Source organism: Haliotis rubra, unplaced genomic scaffold (assembly GCF_003918875.1).
Source record: "Haliotis rubra isolate DU_JTF1 unplaced genomic scaffold, ASM391887v1 Scf23, whole genome shotgun sequence".
NCBI lineage: Eukaryota > Metazoa > Mollusca > Gastropoda > Lepetellida > Haliotidae > Haliotis > Haliotis rubra.
In genome coordinates this window covers 191,483-207,548 of record NW_025766336.1, presented here as the reverse complement: position 1 = coordinate 207,548, position 16,066 = coordinate 191,483, and the positions used below count along the sequence as shown (strand labels likewise).

The following is a 16,066-nucleotide window of genomic DNA, read 5'->3' as shown; positions in this document are numbered from 1 at the left end:
AATTCATTTTACTAGTCTGAAATCAGAAATTTGACGGATCGGTACGTGACCGAACTGGTGAATGTGTCTGAGTGCAACAACTATTCAATGGGTTGGAAATAAAACTGAATTGTTTTGAAAAGATGACATATGCCCCAACCAAAGTTGTTATGATCTAACACTTAAGGGCCACACACACACCCCACACCCCTCGACCCCAACAACTTGACAAAGAATAGATTTTATGACGCTCACCAAAGTTGTTAACTTCTATGATCAAACACTTCAAAATATTTGAACAATGAAACTGTTAAGGATATATTTCACAGATGATAAGTTAATACAAACTTGTGCATGTACAAAAATAAGACTGATTTGATAACTTCTTGTGCATACCTTTATTTGGTGGATACTTTGGATTTTTTCCTCCACCGACAAGAGCAAGATAATTACAGCGGAACAACATCTCTATCAGAGCAACACCTCCATCAGCAAAATCTAAAGACAAAAGAGGTCAGGTGAAATTGGGTTTTACGTCGTGCTTGAGAATATTTCGCTTATATGACGACGTGCATGCGTGTGTATGTGTATGTGCGGCTGCTTGTACTTGCCCAGACTGAAGCTGGTTTTATAGTGCTAGCCCACTGAGATACCATGCCGCAGTGAAGCATGAATACCCCACTCAGACTCATAATACTGACTCCGAGCCGACCAGTCCTTGTTGTACCCATTAATGCCGAGAGCCAGGCAGGGACCAACAAGTACCATATCTTAACGTCTTTTGGTATGACGCGGTCGGGGATCGAACCCGCGACCTTCCTCTCTCCGGGCGGACGCTCTAACCACTACACCACGGAGGCGGTCTAAAGACAAAAGAATCTCAAAGAACATCTGCAGATAACATGATCAAACAGTATATATATATATAAATCAGCAGTCTATATACCATGAGCATCAATCCTCATCAAAAAGATTATATGACAAAACTGAGCATCTACCTTGCCTCTCTTTCTCCTTCAGGGGATCTGCATTGTACACTCGAAACCCTGTTTCCATCCCACAAGCAAAACATCCTGAAATGATCATTTAAAACAAATTAACATAGAACTGTTATATTTATTTGTGTACATATATATGCAATAAATGGTCATTTTCTGACTAAAATTGATATTTTATACTTATCCTGACTAATGCTAAATGCTTGTCTCCTTCTTCTTGCAAATGATAGTGGAACACTTGAAATCCCTTGAAGTTCCCTTCTAGAAAGCACACGTAAAATCATCACTCACCCACGAGTAGTCTCCCTTGCCTCCTTTGGCGCCCTTTTTGGTCAAAATGGGGAGATTCTGGCCTACCTAGGCTACTTCTTCCCCACCCTTGCTCTTATTATATCAAAAGGGGGAGATTCTGGCCTAGCTAGGCTACTTCTTCCCCACCCTTGCTCTTTTATCAAAAGGAGGGAGATTCTGGCCTACCTAGGCTACTTCTTCCCCACCCTTGCTCTTATATCAAAAGGGAGATTCTGGCCTACCTAGGCTACTTCTTCCCCACCCTTGCTCTTATTATATCAAAAGGGGGAGATTCTGGCCTAGCTAGGCTACTTCTTCCCCACCCTTGCTCTTATTATATCAAAAGGGGGAGATTCTGGCCTAGCTAGGCTACTTCTTCCCCACCCTTGCTCTTTTATCAAAAGTGGGGGATTCTGGCCTACCTAGGCTACTTCTTCCCCACCCTTGCTCTTATATCAAAAGGTTGGAGATTCTGGCCTACCTAGGCTACTTCTTCACCCACCCTTGCTCTTATATCAGAAGGGGGAGATTCTGGCCTACCTAACCTACTTCTTACCGACCCTTGCTCTTATATCAAAAGGGGGAGATTCTGGCCTACCTAGGCTACTTCTTCCCCACCCTTGCTCTTATATCAAAACGGGGAGATTCTGGCCTACCTAGGCTACTTCTTCCCCACCCTTGCTCTTATATCAATATGGGGAGATTCTGGCCTACCTAGGCTACTTCTTTCCCACCCTTGCTGTTATATCAATAGGGGGAGATTCTGGCCTACCTAGGCTACTTCTTCCCCACCCTTGCTCTTATATCAAAAGGTTGGAGATTCTGGCCTACCTAGGCTACTTCTTCACCCACCCTTGCTCTTATATCAGAAGGGGGAGATTCTGGCCTACCTAACCTACTTCTTACCGACCCTTGTTCTTATATCAAAAGGGGGAGATTCTGGCCTACCTAGGCTACTTCTTCCCCACCCTTGCTCTTATATCAAAAGGGGGAGATTCTGGCCTACCTAGGCTACTTCTTCCCCACCCTTGCTCTTATATCAATATGGGGAGATTCTGGCCTACCTAGGCTACTTCTTTCCCACCCTTGCTGTTATATCAATAGGGGGAGATTCTGGCCTACCTAGGCTACTTCTTCCCCACCCTTGCTCATATTTTACTTATATTTTGGTACACATTTTGGCCAAATAGTCCATTTTTGCCTCTGACTTGGGTGTAGTAATTTGAATGCATACATGTTTGAATGGCATTGATCTCTAAATCCATCCTGCTCCTGCCGCCATTCCTATGAAGACACATTGCATTAGTTCTTCATCTGTCCAAATCATGTCACCGTAAGAGGTAAACATTTGATGGGTAAATATGATGGGTAAATTTAAGATGTAATATACACAGGTTTCTTGCTCTCTTATCATGCTGTTTATTATCTAATATTTGTTGTATTTATGAATAAATGTAATGGAATATTATTCACATAAGCTTGTTTACTAATCCATAATATAGAATATAGAATAAGGCAATATAGGGGAATGAGAGATGATACAGCATTTGATATAGATATTGTGTTGGGTTATTGTTGTTGTGTTGACATTTACGTCTGCTTCCAACTGTTAAGTTGATGTCGCCAACGTGGATGACATATTTAAAGCCATGAGTGAGGGAATAAAGTTTTGAATGGATATGGACATCCAAGTAAAAACTGGGTATTTAGTTTAAATTACTGAAATATAAATATATATCTTATATAAAGATATTGAAACAAAATGTGAACCAAGTACATGTTATAAATGAAGATGAATATGATCTGTAAATTGTTAATGGAACTTGACATCAACATGAATATCTTAGCAATGTGTTCACGTGAATAGCTATGTCTTGCTTTCGTTTCTGAATTTTCCAAGACAAACATTAACATGAAAACAAGGTTGGGGAAGAAATAGCCTAGCTTGGCCAGAATCTCCCTCTTTTGATATAAGAACAAGGGTTTGAAACAAGTAGCCTTTAAAGTTGATTCAAGGGTGGGGAAAGTTTGGCCTAGGCTAAAGTTTCCCCGTGGAAAGTTTGTCCTAGGCTAAAGTTTTCCCAGGGGAAAGTTAGTCCTAGGCCAAAGTTTCCCCGGGGAAGGTTTGGCCAGGGGGACAGTTTGGCCTGTTACACCGGAAAATCCAGAGTGCCCTGAGAGGGGAAGTTGGGAGGGTTCACCTCATGAGTCAATAAGTATAAAATATCAATTTTAGTCAGAAAATTACATATTTTTCCTCATCCTGACTCATGCTAAATGCTTGCGGAATCCGTCGGAATCGGTGGTGGGTCAGGCCAGTTCCTGGATTCACTGGCTGCTGTTTTACGTCCTGTATTACCCCCCATGGGAACTTATGACGGCACTGATGATGATTCTGTTCTTCCAACTTCCATCTGATGAGTCGGGGGAAGGGGGACCGCAACTTGTCAGATTTCTTCTGAAACTTTTCCTGACATTTTCGTGTGGATTTTAGTTATACATATGTTCCATGAGTTATCTATTGCAACTCCATCTCTTGATGCGTGCATCAAGTGGAGATGCGACCCTTCTTCATGTACAAGTAAGACTTATACAAGTACAGGGTCTAATCACTCATGCTAGTCTGTCCTAAACGTGTGAATGGACTTATAGCCATTGCTCTCCAGAGCGTTGGTTTTCACAAGTCACGTGATAAATGGGTGAGATTTTTCTCAGCGCCTTTGTGGAACCGTTAGTTGTTGTGCTACAACAAGTGGCCCAAACTGGTGAATGCCTGAGATGTTTTCGGTGCAAAGTCTCTGAGGTAGTGGTTGGCAAACACTGTGTCCGATTTCCAAAAGCAGCCCTCCATTATTGTTGTAATCGAGCAGTTTCCATGCAGAGCAAGTGTAAACGCCAAGGCTCTGACTTCGTGGGGATTGGAGGCTCATGGAGGCTCAAGTCCTGCTGCTTTGTAGGCCCTTAGTATGACGGCTCTCATCCAAACTGATATAGTTGTCCGTGAGACTTCCGTGGTCATCTCAGTGGATAAGGGGATGAACAGGCACTTGAATTTATTTTTGTCCTTTGACTGACTGACTGACTGAGTTTGGTTTTACGCCGCTTTTAGCAATATTCCAGCAATATCACGGCGGGGGACACCAGAAATGGGCTTAACACATTGTGCCCATGTGGGGAATCGAACCCGGGTCTTCGGCGTGACGAGCCAACGCTTTAACCACTAGGCTACCCCACCGCCCCCTTTTGTCCTTTGACAGGGCATAAGGATAAATCCTGTGTATCCCGTGGCCCAAAGACTGTAGAAAGTGCTGGGATGTGGAACTGTCTGTCAGACTGGCCGGGCAGTTAGTTCTTGGCAATAAAGTCCCATCACGATGTCTTGCTTCAAATTGTGTTCGTTCAAAGTCCAGAGCATGTATTTCTGACATCCGTGCTGCTGTTGCTAGGGCGATCAGAAACAACTTTTTCTGAGTCAGTAATTCAAAGGATATCCATTCTAGAGGCTCGTAGGCATCACTGGTGAGATGTTGTAGAACTACGTTGAGATCCCAGGCAGGAGCCTTGAATTTCTTTTGTTGGTCTTCCAACTTGAACGACCGTAGTAGTGCCGTTATCCCTGTTACTTTGGTCAACTTGACACCCGTCTTCATGGTGATAACTGTGCTGAGAGCAGCCAGGTACGTTGAGAGTGTTGAACCTTTTAAGTGTCTCGTCTGTCGCAAATGACACAAGTACTCTGCCACTTGAGGAGGGGTTGCTTTCACCGCCGTAAAGCCTTTCCTCGTTGCATACTGTTCAAATCTCTGCCACTTGTCGTCGTACAAGTTGTGAGTTGATCTGCGTAAAGCTAGTGTTACTACTTTCGCTGCTCCGGCAGAGTACCCTCTTGTCTTCAGGCAAGCTTTGATACACTCCACTCAGGTTCGACCACTCTGGTAGTTTCAGTGTTGGACTTCCGAGTTCTTGTATGAGGACGGGAAACCATACCCTCACTGGCCAATAGGGCGCGACCAAAATCAGTTGTAACGTTGTCGTCTGCTTGATTTTCTGTATTACTTAGTGCGTTTAGTCCTTCCCATGAGATGCTTAAAGCATCTGTTGCCCATGCCTGAGGATCCGGAATCGGTGAGACGAATGTTGGTAGTTGTTTGTTGAACTTTGGTGCAAACAGGTCTATCAGTGGAGATCCTATTGTCTGTACGACGAACCGGAACACTTCTGGATGTAACTTCCATTCCGTCAGGGATGGTTGTAGTGGACGAGATAGGGAGTCTGCTATGACAGTCTTTGCTCCTGGAATGTGGCATGCCTTCATGTAGATGTTCAGGTTCGTCGATGATGCTGAACAGGAGAAAGCTGAGTTTTAGCAGACTTGTTGATCCTTGTTTGTTGATGTAGAACGCTACTGTGAAGTTATCCGTGTGGACCGTGAGCCTTGCGTTCCTTAGTATGCTGGACCAGTGTTGTAAAGCGTTGATCACTGCTTTCATCTCCAACAGGTTGATGTGCAGACTCTGATCCTGACTCGACCACTTCCCTGCTGCCACTTTGTTGTCAAGGTGAGCACCCCATCCTTGTAGTGATGCATCCACGTAGAGATGAGTGTTGCAAATCGGTTCTGACAAAAAAGGTTCCTCCGCAAACATTCGACTTCCGAGTCCACCATAGGAGGTATGGTTTCAGGTTGTCCGGTAGTATCAGCGGATCCAGACTGTCGAGATGGGCGTTCACAAATATTTGTAGTGGGTGCAGCTGTAATCTCCCTCTGCGAGTCATGTCTTGAGCTGAGGTGAGTAGACTGAGCGTGCTTTGCCAAGCACGTAGTGTCAACGGAGAGAGCATTGCTTGAGATATCATATGTTGTATCTTGACCCAACGATCCTCTGGGATGACCGTGTGATTCTGTGGTGTGATGAGCCATATTCCCAGAAATTGAAGATCCTGTTTTGGTTCCATGTCCGATTAGGAGATTACTAGCTATCTACTGCAAGCATGTCGTACGTTGCACGTACGTGGATCTAGGAGCCCTTGCCATGTCCGTCATGGAAGCGGAGAGATGATCGATTCTGGAATCATGGCTTGAAGCTCGTCTCATCAATCTTCCGATAATATGTAATAAAGATGTTGTCACCAGAATCCCAACAATGTGCAGCGATGATGTATAATACGTCGTCTCTAGATCAGCAAAAATCTATGATGTACTGTGACTGCAATCGATATGAAGTCTATTTATAGTCGACTGGCTGCCGTGAGCAGAAACCGTCTAACGCTAGTCGCTGTAAGTCCCCAGATAACCAATATTAATTCTGCTGACAGAGGAAGTCCTCTATGACCCATGAAGACACGCTGTACCCTGCTAACTGGACTGTAAATGGAGCCTTTCCCACGTTGAAAGAGTTGTTTACAACTGTAGACGACTTCCTGGCACGTGACTATGACCGAGTTCTGCGCAGGGCGCTGTCTCTCATGGACCAATCAGATTCCAGATGTGACGTCAGTGGGGTTGCAGGTAAATGATCCTCGTAGAATCTTGTGCAGTCGTTGATTTCTTCGTCAACACTCTGCCTTGTCCGTAACCTCTCTGTTCAGCTTGTGCCGGAGTTACACGAGTGAACACGTGTCTAGATGGCTGAGTGGAAGCACGCGAAAACTTCACCGCGTAGTACCGATGTAAGCAGACTGTTCCCTGTCTGTTGTGACTGTATTCTTTCAACTTTATAATCTTTACTGCAGTCGTCATATTATACAAATGTTCTGTAAAGTTGTCTGTAACCGATGTCTCGCTGAGGAACTGCGTCAATGCTGTCAACTATCCTCTTGATATCTTGTAAGCCCATGTGATGAAAATTCATCTTCAGTGTTTCATCGGATGTTATCTGACATCATTAGTTCAGGTGTGCGTCTCTTCCTTCAGTCACGCATTGATCCAACATAGCCAACATCTAGTTGTAGTGTCCAGTTGCGTAATCTTCTTATCTTCCGTCTTGAAGATCTATTACGGGATTCACTGATGATCTTGTAATCTCAAACCTTGATGTATCATGAAGGGCTCCGTATGATGAAGGGGAAATCTGCTATTGTTGAACGATGGGACATGCTGACTCTGATTATAATCCTCCCCGTGAGTGCCTGCACGCAGGTTGATGAAGGTCCAAGTTGAAGATCCGTATCTGCGCAGTCTGTAGAATCCTGGTGAACGACTAGATCCACTTCTGTGTTAGAATCCTTCATGCTGAGACGCTGAAACTGTGTGGAGGCTCCATTGTGGACTGCTAACGCTAAGCCTGCTTTCGTTGAATCTTCCAGGCTTCTAACTGCTGATACTTCTGACGGTAAAGATCTTCGTGAACGTAACCGTTCGTGCAGGCCTTCATCCGAGAGAGCTTGCATAGCTAATTTTCCTTCAAGCAGGGCGACTGTCATCGGAGGGGTCTGTTATGCTGAGCTGACGTTAGTAGAGTTCTCCAGACTTCTAACTTCAGACGGTGAAGTTGGACATTTCCCTATCTGAAGATCCATAATGACGTGAGTAATGACTCTGTATGTAGATCTGTATGTAGAGCTGCGTGCAGGTGAACCATGTATTCCTCCTGGCAGAGCTACAGATAACTTTTTGGGTCATTGAGTTATGTACTCTCTTGTGTTTGTCTCAAATGGGTATCCTAATTTTGCTTTGAGTAACCAAACCAATTGTACTCACCTCACTCAAACTCAATTGGGTATTTTGACATTTTCCATTAATTGTAAAAATATAATAAAGTTGTTTGTGTTTGATATTTATATTTGATCTGTAATATGAGAAACGATCAGAAAGACTGCAAGTTGCAAACTTCCTGTCCTGAAATAGAACCTCTCAACATACATAAGTTATTTTATCTATCCACATGTACGCAAGCTAAGATTTGACATTTTTGTGTGCACGCATGTAAGATCACATTTATTGGCTATTTACAAAAATTCAAGCGTACTTGCATGCAATAGACTTAATAGGAATTGAGTTTTTACATAAATATTTGCGTAATTTACGCAGATATGCAACTTATCTGTACCTCTGCCTCCTGGAGTCTTGAGATATCTCTCGAGGGCTTCACGAAGGCTGATTGATGTAATCTCCCCTCTGTGAGATGTGGAGTGCCTGTGCGCAGGTTCTCGATGTGAGTCTAAGTTCGATGGTGATGACGATCCATATCTTCGGGGACGTCTAAGGCTGAGCTGACGTTGGCAGCGTTGTCCAGATTTCTAGCTTCAGACGTTGAAGATCGTCAGGTGCGTGGGCCTTCGCGAAGGCTTTCCTCTTCATCCAGGTGCGTTGGAGATGCTGCTGAACCTTTGCGCATGTTTGTAGACGTTGTAGTGGTCTTCGTAGCAGCTTCCTCCTGCGTGAAGCAAGGTTCCATCATTGACATCATCTGATCTGTAAACTGTTGCATAAACAGCCCCGGGTTGAAGTTCTGCGACGTAAGTTGAGACTGCTGCAGGGTTGTTGATGATGCTTCTGAGAACGTTGAGGCCTCTTCTAAGCTACGCTGCACTTGTGAAGAGTTGACGCTGCTGCTATCTCTGGTACCCGATGTCTGCGTTGATAGGTCTTCTGTCAATGTCTGCGCTGATATAGTTGCCGATGTAGCTGTTGAAGCAGGCTTCATCTTCTTGCTGACGACTGTGTCTTCAGGTATGAGGATGGGGGGATCATCATACACGTCTGCTTCTTCAGGAGGTACAATATCGGCAGTGAAGGATCTCTTCTTCTGCGTAGAGCTGTGAAGAGACTTCGACGAAGTCTTAGGAGCTGTAGACTTCTTCTTCTGCGCTGAAGAAGATCTCGTCTTCTTCGTCTGCGATGAGGACAGCTCCGTTGACGACAATCTATACTTATTTGAGACGGAGTTCATCACTGGAACAGCGACCTGCCCTCGTAAAAGGCTTGGCAATTCGCTGGAATTATGAACATCGGCAGCAGTAGTTAACACACCGTTATCATGCAATCACTTGATTTACCAGACATGACTTGCGAATACCTTTTTACCCATTCCTTTACACGTCTATGAAGAGCAAAAGGGTAGTTATTAAATTCAAAAGTAGTTAGTTTCTCTCCTTCGCCCTTTAGGACGGTTGTGAGAGCACCTGGGTCCCTATATGTGAGTAGAAAGTCATGAATGAATCACATTCACACTTGTGCCTTCTGTGGAAGTCGGTAAAGGAGGATCAATGCTTGGTGGCTCTGTCAGGACAGTGGGTTCTCTGATCACAGGACAGAGTGGACGGGATCTATCAGGTGAGGGTGGCGGAGATAGTGAGATGTCAGGTGTAGCAGCTGGTTTGGACGGCATCGGGTGTTGATGCGGAGTGTGTCATCCGTCGCCGGTAGAGAATGTTGTGGGTGTTTTGACGTTGACTGAGCTGGAGATGGATGTAGGATGGAGGTGGTGGTAGCATCACGGGTAGATGTTTGTGGCCTTGGCAAGTCATCAGCAACTGAACATCCAGTTGGAGGTTGGAAAGCAGGGATGTACTTCCTCAGAAACATCCTATTGGGTAGGGTCACTCTACCTGATCCATCTACCCGTACAACATACTGGTCGAACTGACGAACTTCGACCACACATCCTGTTTTGTCCCATTTGAGTGGGTGAGGCCCTGTCTGGTTCTGGATTCTGACAAAGTCACCAACTGCGTGGGGTGGGAGCTGTTCTTCATGTTGGTTTCTGGGTGCCTCCTCCCTCAGTAATAACATATCGCTCCATATCTCATGAGGTTTGCACCGGTAGGATGGGGATGAAGTCCTTTATGGCTCTGCCAAAAACACAAATAGCAGGAGATAACTTTGTGTCTCTGTCTGGGGGTGTTCCTGTACTGAAGCATTGCCCGCTGGAAAGCACCGGTGTCAAGTTCGCCCCGAGGTCCAGTGCTGTCAGTGATCATGCATGTAAGTGATCACACCACTGACTGAGTTTGGTTTTACGCCGCTTTTAGCAATATTCCAGCAACATCACGGCGGGGGACACCAGAAATGAGCTTCACACATTGTGCCAATGTGGGGATTCGAACCCGGGTCTTCGTCGTGACGAGCCAACGCTTTAACCATTAGGCTACCCCACCGCCCCAGTGATCACACCAATTTCTGCTCTGCAGTTGCTGTGGGGGAAGGCGACAGAAGATAAGAGATGATGTACTGACCATGTGCGAAGGAACTCTCTGGTTGCAGAGGCTGTAAATTCGGGTCCCCTATCAGAGGAAAGTTCATCAGGTATGCCAAATGTGACAATGTGTGTGTGGAGATGCTCTCTTAACTGATGATATTCACGTAGTGCAGTAGGAAGGTCAAGGCGAGATTCTGGCATCCCAGTCTCAATAATGTCAATGAGTTTGGCCATGGACACATCACTAGTGGTGGCTACTTTCACCTTGTTCCATGTGATGGGTTCCAAGGAGCTGATTGCAGACGCAGCAGACTGGAGAGTGGCATCCTCTTCACTGTGGTCAGACTCTTCGCTGCATCTGATGGAAGCAAGGATGTTATGACAAACATCCAGAGAAGTGGAAAGTTCAGGACAGTCCATGGTTGCAACATCATCCATTAGGATTATGCTCTCAGGGTTACCAGTTGGGTGACAAGATACAGCATCAGCAGCTCTGTGTTTCGCTCCACGGATGTGAACCATGTGGAATTTGTAGCGTTGGGTGTTTTCCTTCAGACAACTGAACATTCGAGATGCATTCAACTTCAAGTGATCGATCCCCAAAGATCTTCAGAAGAGGTTTGTGGTCAACTGCAAAGGTCAAATCACCACATCCAAGGACAACGACTGGGCATCAACCACTGATGGTCCTTCCCCCTCAATCAGTGCATAGCGTGATTCTGCAGCGTGGGTGAAACAACGTCCAACCAGAGTGACTTTCCACCCATCTTGACAGCAAAATGGCAGGGTCTTCAGGCATTGACAGTGCTTCTGGAAGAGCCAAAAATCCAGTCTGTTGTGGTCCAGATTGTCAACCCAAAGAAATGGTGTCCAGGGCTTTAGGAGTTGGCAAAATGACTGCATCCTCTCAGCCCCCTGCTGAATGCCTATGACACTTGATTGATGAGTCCAAACCAAGAACACATGTCTGTAATGTTCTTTGGTGTAGTCCATGATGGCTTGTAGGTACTTTGAGTAAGGTCAAACACTGGTACAAGTAATCTCAAAGCCTGCAAACTCCACGGTGTTTTGTGCAAAGGTGAACTTTTCAGGGTTTAAAGTAATGCCATTCCTTCCACATATGTCAAGCCAATTACATGCCTGGAAGAAGGATTTCTCAAAGTCATCAGCCCACAAAAGTGCATCATCCACACACTTGGTTTTGTTTGACACATATCGTCTACAGGAAATACACAATGCCAAGAATTATCGAGTGTGTGCCGAACTTCTCCGAAGGGAGAAACAAGGAAATCTCCATCATAAATAAGTACCCAGATAGCATTCAGACGTTGGCCCAACGTTGGCAATGGTTTTGCCAACATTGCCAACATTGGGCCAACGTCCGAATGCTATCTTGGTAGGCAATACTTTTTTACAGATGACTGTTTATTCACGATCGATCATAAATACTGGATATTTGCAATGAAAGTAAACACATTGTGTATAACATGGATAATTAAGTAACATATAATCCTCTATACATGTTCGACCCGGATGTTGTGGAATAATTCACAGAATCATAAAATGTTCAACACACCTTATTTGAATGGAAAAATCAGAGCTGGTATCTATACACTACTAATAATAATGTGCGTTTAAACATCTGAATAAGCAGCATTATGTGATATGATGATAATTCAAAATTACTTAACAACAGCTGACTGATTTGATAGCATTGATTAAGAGGGTTCCCATATTCACGCCGATTGATATCTCCCATTTTTTCAACAGTTTCTGTCGGAGTCTAGACTACAGATTAATCTGAAAGAATTCAGAATATTGACAGTTAACACAAAGATGACTAAATGGACACTAATCAGTCATTGTATTTTCGCAGTGGCCGCGTTTAAAAAACAAGAAGAAAATAAGTATATCGGACATAAAACTGAAATGTTTAAGACGAGCGCATTTAGAAAAGGGGAGGGGTCTTCATTTGTTCAGCTGTTGATGTTGACCCTCACTCCGCTATTAACTCCTCCTACCAAATATTTATGCTGATATTGATATAAACACACAAGCTGAGCAATAATGAAATCCATACCCTGGTCTTGATTCCATCCTGCATATAAAAGACCGTTGCCGTAGGAGTTTGAAGGACCTAAATTCATATTTTATATACAAAAATCTTACAATCATAACATCGACACATTACTACTCTCTGTCCCCGGAAGTCCGTGTGTTTCACGAATAAACATAACATTTGTAAGGAAAGAGTAAAAAATATCTCTAATATCTAAGTAGGCCAATATTTCTAAATTCCCTAAATTCTAACGTAATGGGTGAATGACTTTGTGCGAATATTGATTTAGAACTGAGAAAGAGAAAAGTATGGATAGGTCAGAGACTAAAAGTTACTTATTGCCGACCGGACGAGATAACCGGTCTGGTCCATGAAACATTCTTCGTACAAAAATACAAACACGGTTACTTTTTAAAACCATTTTACCACTATGCAAATCAAGGAAGGAAATGTCTCATTTTATGATTTGATGTTATCGTGTGTTTTTTTGGTTGAATACCCTTCATTCAAATCATTCATACAATTATACACCATTTACAAAAATTAAAAGCGAACGAAAAGTACCCGTTATTATAGGTATCATATATGTGAGATATCAATCGCAGACACACGCGCGCGCACGCACGCACACACACTCGCACGCACGCCCACCCTCTCACGCGCACGCGCACAACACCCGCAGGTCACATATATTACGGCTTGGTATCTCAGTTCGACGGCACTCTACAAAAATCCCTACTACACTTGTGCCATAATCCAAACGTGGCATTAGTTATTTCACTTCACAACATATTTTGACCGAATACCGTGATACACACATTCCCACTTGAGTCCATCAATATTTATCATGTATGCCTATCCAAACAACATACGTTAGGCGTGGTGTGTTTACTTACTGAGTGCATATAACTGATTCGAACATGACACCATTGCTCATTTACAGTAAAATCATCACTTTACAAATTTCCAAACCATGATTATCCAGAAAGTGTTTGGTAAAACCACAGAGGTCAGAGTAAAATGTCAGTATCAGGTGTGACCACCATGAGCATTGATAACAGCTTGGCAGCGGTGACCCATAGAAGAAAGGAGATGCCGAATACTGTCTTAAGGAATGTTTTGATACTCTTGCTGAAGTGCTGCTTGCAGTTCTTGTAGTGTCTGAGGTGGCGGATTACGCTGGCGCAAGCGTCGATCAAGAGTATCCCATAGATGTGCAATGGGGGACAAATCCGGTGATCAAGAAGTCCATGGTAACTGACCATTGTTTTTCTGGAGGAAGACCTGTCAAACACGTGCAACGTGAGGTCGAGTATTGTCATGCTCCAAAGATCACGTTGATGTAGGGAACGACGTGACGTTGAACTGGTCTTCTGGCAAAAAGTCTGGCTTTCCATAGCCAATTGCGCACTGTCTGGTCGGAGATTCCGAGCAGTCCAGGGATTTGGATTGTTGTGGATGATGCGGGATATGGGACGGTTTTCAGTGTTTGTAAGACAAAAAGTAGAGTGTTTCAGATATTTATTAAGATTGAAATCTTTGCAGCAACATCGGCTACCATATATGTAATTCATCGACGGGCAAATGGGATTCCTTCCTCTTGGGATAATATAATATGTTAATGAATATAGTTAGGCAATATAACTGTGCCCATTTGTTAAACAATAATTGGGGAACTAGATCTTGTGTAGAATACTTTAAAGACGTTTTGAATGAGGACGTATCAAAATGGCACGCTAAGCTCTGTGATGATGACGGTAATGTTAATGGGAATAAGTTACGAACTTACAGAAAGTATAAGGTCTCCCATGCTGTTGAATGTTATGTAACAAAATGTTATTTTTCGAGACCATCGTCGTATGTTAGCTAAATTTAGGTGTGGAATTTTACCATTGTTTGTTGAAACGGGCAGATATACTATGTCTTCTATACCACTTGCAGAAAGGATATGTAAATATTGTAATAATGCTTGTATGCAGTGTATGAAATAAGCCAAAAACCCAGACTGACATCAGGGCTGCTAACTTCAAAATGTTACCAGCCCAAAATGGATTTAACCAGGCCAGACACCAAGATAAAGTGAATGGGCACGCAAGCTGTAAATTTAGATCGTCCGTCAGAAATCTAACCCGTCTCTGGCGGTCGGACGGGCCATATTTCATACACTGTTGTATGATTACGTTAATAATCTCCTATTATTCTTTGTCTTTCTACTTCGTTGTTTCGTCGATGACTCTGTTGTTATTATCAGTGTGTCCTATCTACAATTTGCTTTCTCCCATATTATGTTATATTATGTGTATACCATTAATCTACTTATAATGTATTAATAATTAATAGAGTCTCGTAAGCCCTATGTGTGACTGGACGTTAAACCCAATTTCACCTCACCTCACCTATGTGTGACTGGACGTTAAACCCAATTTCACCTCACCTCACCTATGTGTGACTGGACGTTAAACCCAATTTCACCTCACCTCACCTATGTGTGACTGGACGTTAAACCCAATTTCACCTCACCTCACCTATGTGTGACTGGACGCACCTCCTTTAAAATGTTTTATGTGAATAGGTATATTAATGGAAATATTGTGCTAGTCTGTCTGACAGTCCCTGAACCACATTATTTTCCCTACTGCCAAGCCGTCTCTGCAATGCTAAAGCCCTAAATGAAGCAAGTTCCTCGATGTCCTCAGGTTCTGAATCTCTGGTCTCCCTGGGGCTCCTTTTCAATTTTAATGAGCTTTTTTGTTACCATCAAAATCTTATGTATACTGTATAATGTCGCAGGTCTGGGTGACATTATATATCTTCCGTGAGCAAGTCTCGAGACGGTGTGCACATCCTCGGTGCGACGTGGTATATTCTAGTTTTCGTAACCCAAATGCAGTCAAAATGATAATGCTTACCGTTGTTAGCTACTTTACATGTCACCTTCTTGCTTGGCAGTATTTCTGCTCGCTTGCCCCTCTACATGCGACTCTCGTGCACTGTGCACACATCAACAGGAAGAGGAGCGTGTGATCTACCACAGGTTCATTGACACAAACATCTGTGTCACAAATAACAAACTCTCTGCTAGAAACTGCGCACACCAGCATATATAAAATGCGGTCACAATATACCTCTCTCAGTACAAATGTCTGATGAGGATTGTTCCGTTACAACTGTAGGATTGTCCTTATTTAGCAACCACCCCACCTCATGCAATGTCTAACTAATGGGATAAGAACCTGCATCTCGTCACAAAACTGTCGCAAATATCAATTTCTTGATATACTGTGCAAGGCTTCTTCTTTGAAATTTACAGACTACTATTAGTAGGAAATCTGTCAAAAAAATGTAATAAATTAATTATGTATGCAGGTAAAAGAACTTGTATTTACCAAGTCCCTTTTTGGATAAGTCATACGAAGTTTCAAAATGATTTCTTAATTTGGATCGCTTCACTGCATGCATGTCGTGCCGTTTAGGGGGGGTGTTGCTTCTTATATTGTCTAAGACTATATACTTACATTTACAAGAATATATCTGATAATGTGTACTTACCACTGTGCTTAATCTGTAACACACCTACTTGGGAATTTAATAAAGTACTC

The 16,066-nt window shown here is 43.4% G+C and overlaps 1 protein-coding gene across 1 annotated transcript in view; it reads right to left on the bottom strand.

Annotated features, from left to right (window-relative positions):
• LOC124277944 (WD repeat domain phosphoinositide-interacting protein 3-like) overlaps positions 1-12,637 on the bottom strand; it is a 44,835-nt gene extending 32,198 nt beyond the window's left edge. The window contains exons 1-3 of the mRNA XM_046713661.1: positions 12,489-12,637; positions 978-1,052; positions 376-477 (exon numbers count right to left, since the gene is read on the bottom strand). Of these exons, the coding sequence (XP_046569617.1) occupies positions 376-477; positions 978-1,052; positions 12,489-12,555 (244 nt within the window). The 5' untranslated portion in view covers positions 12,556-12,637. The remainder of the gene's footprint in view (positions 1-375; positions 478-977; positions 1,053-12,488) is intronic.
• Between the last annotated feature and the right edge of the window lie 3,429 nt (positions 12,638-16,066).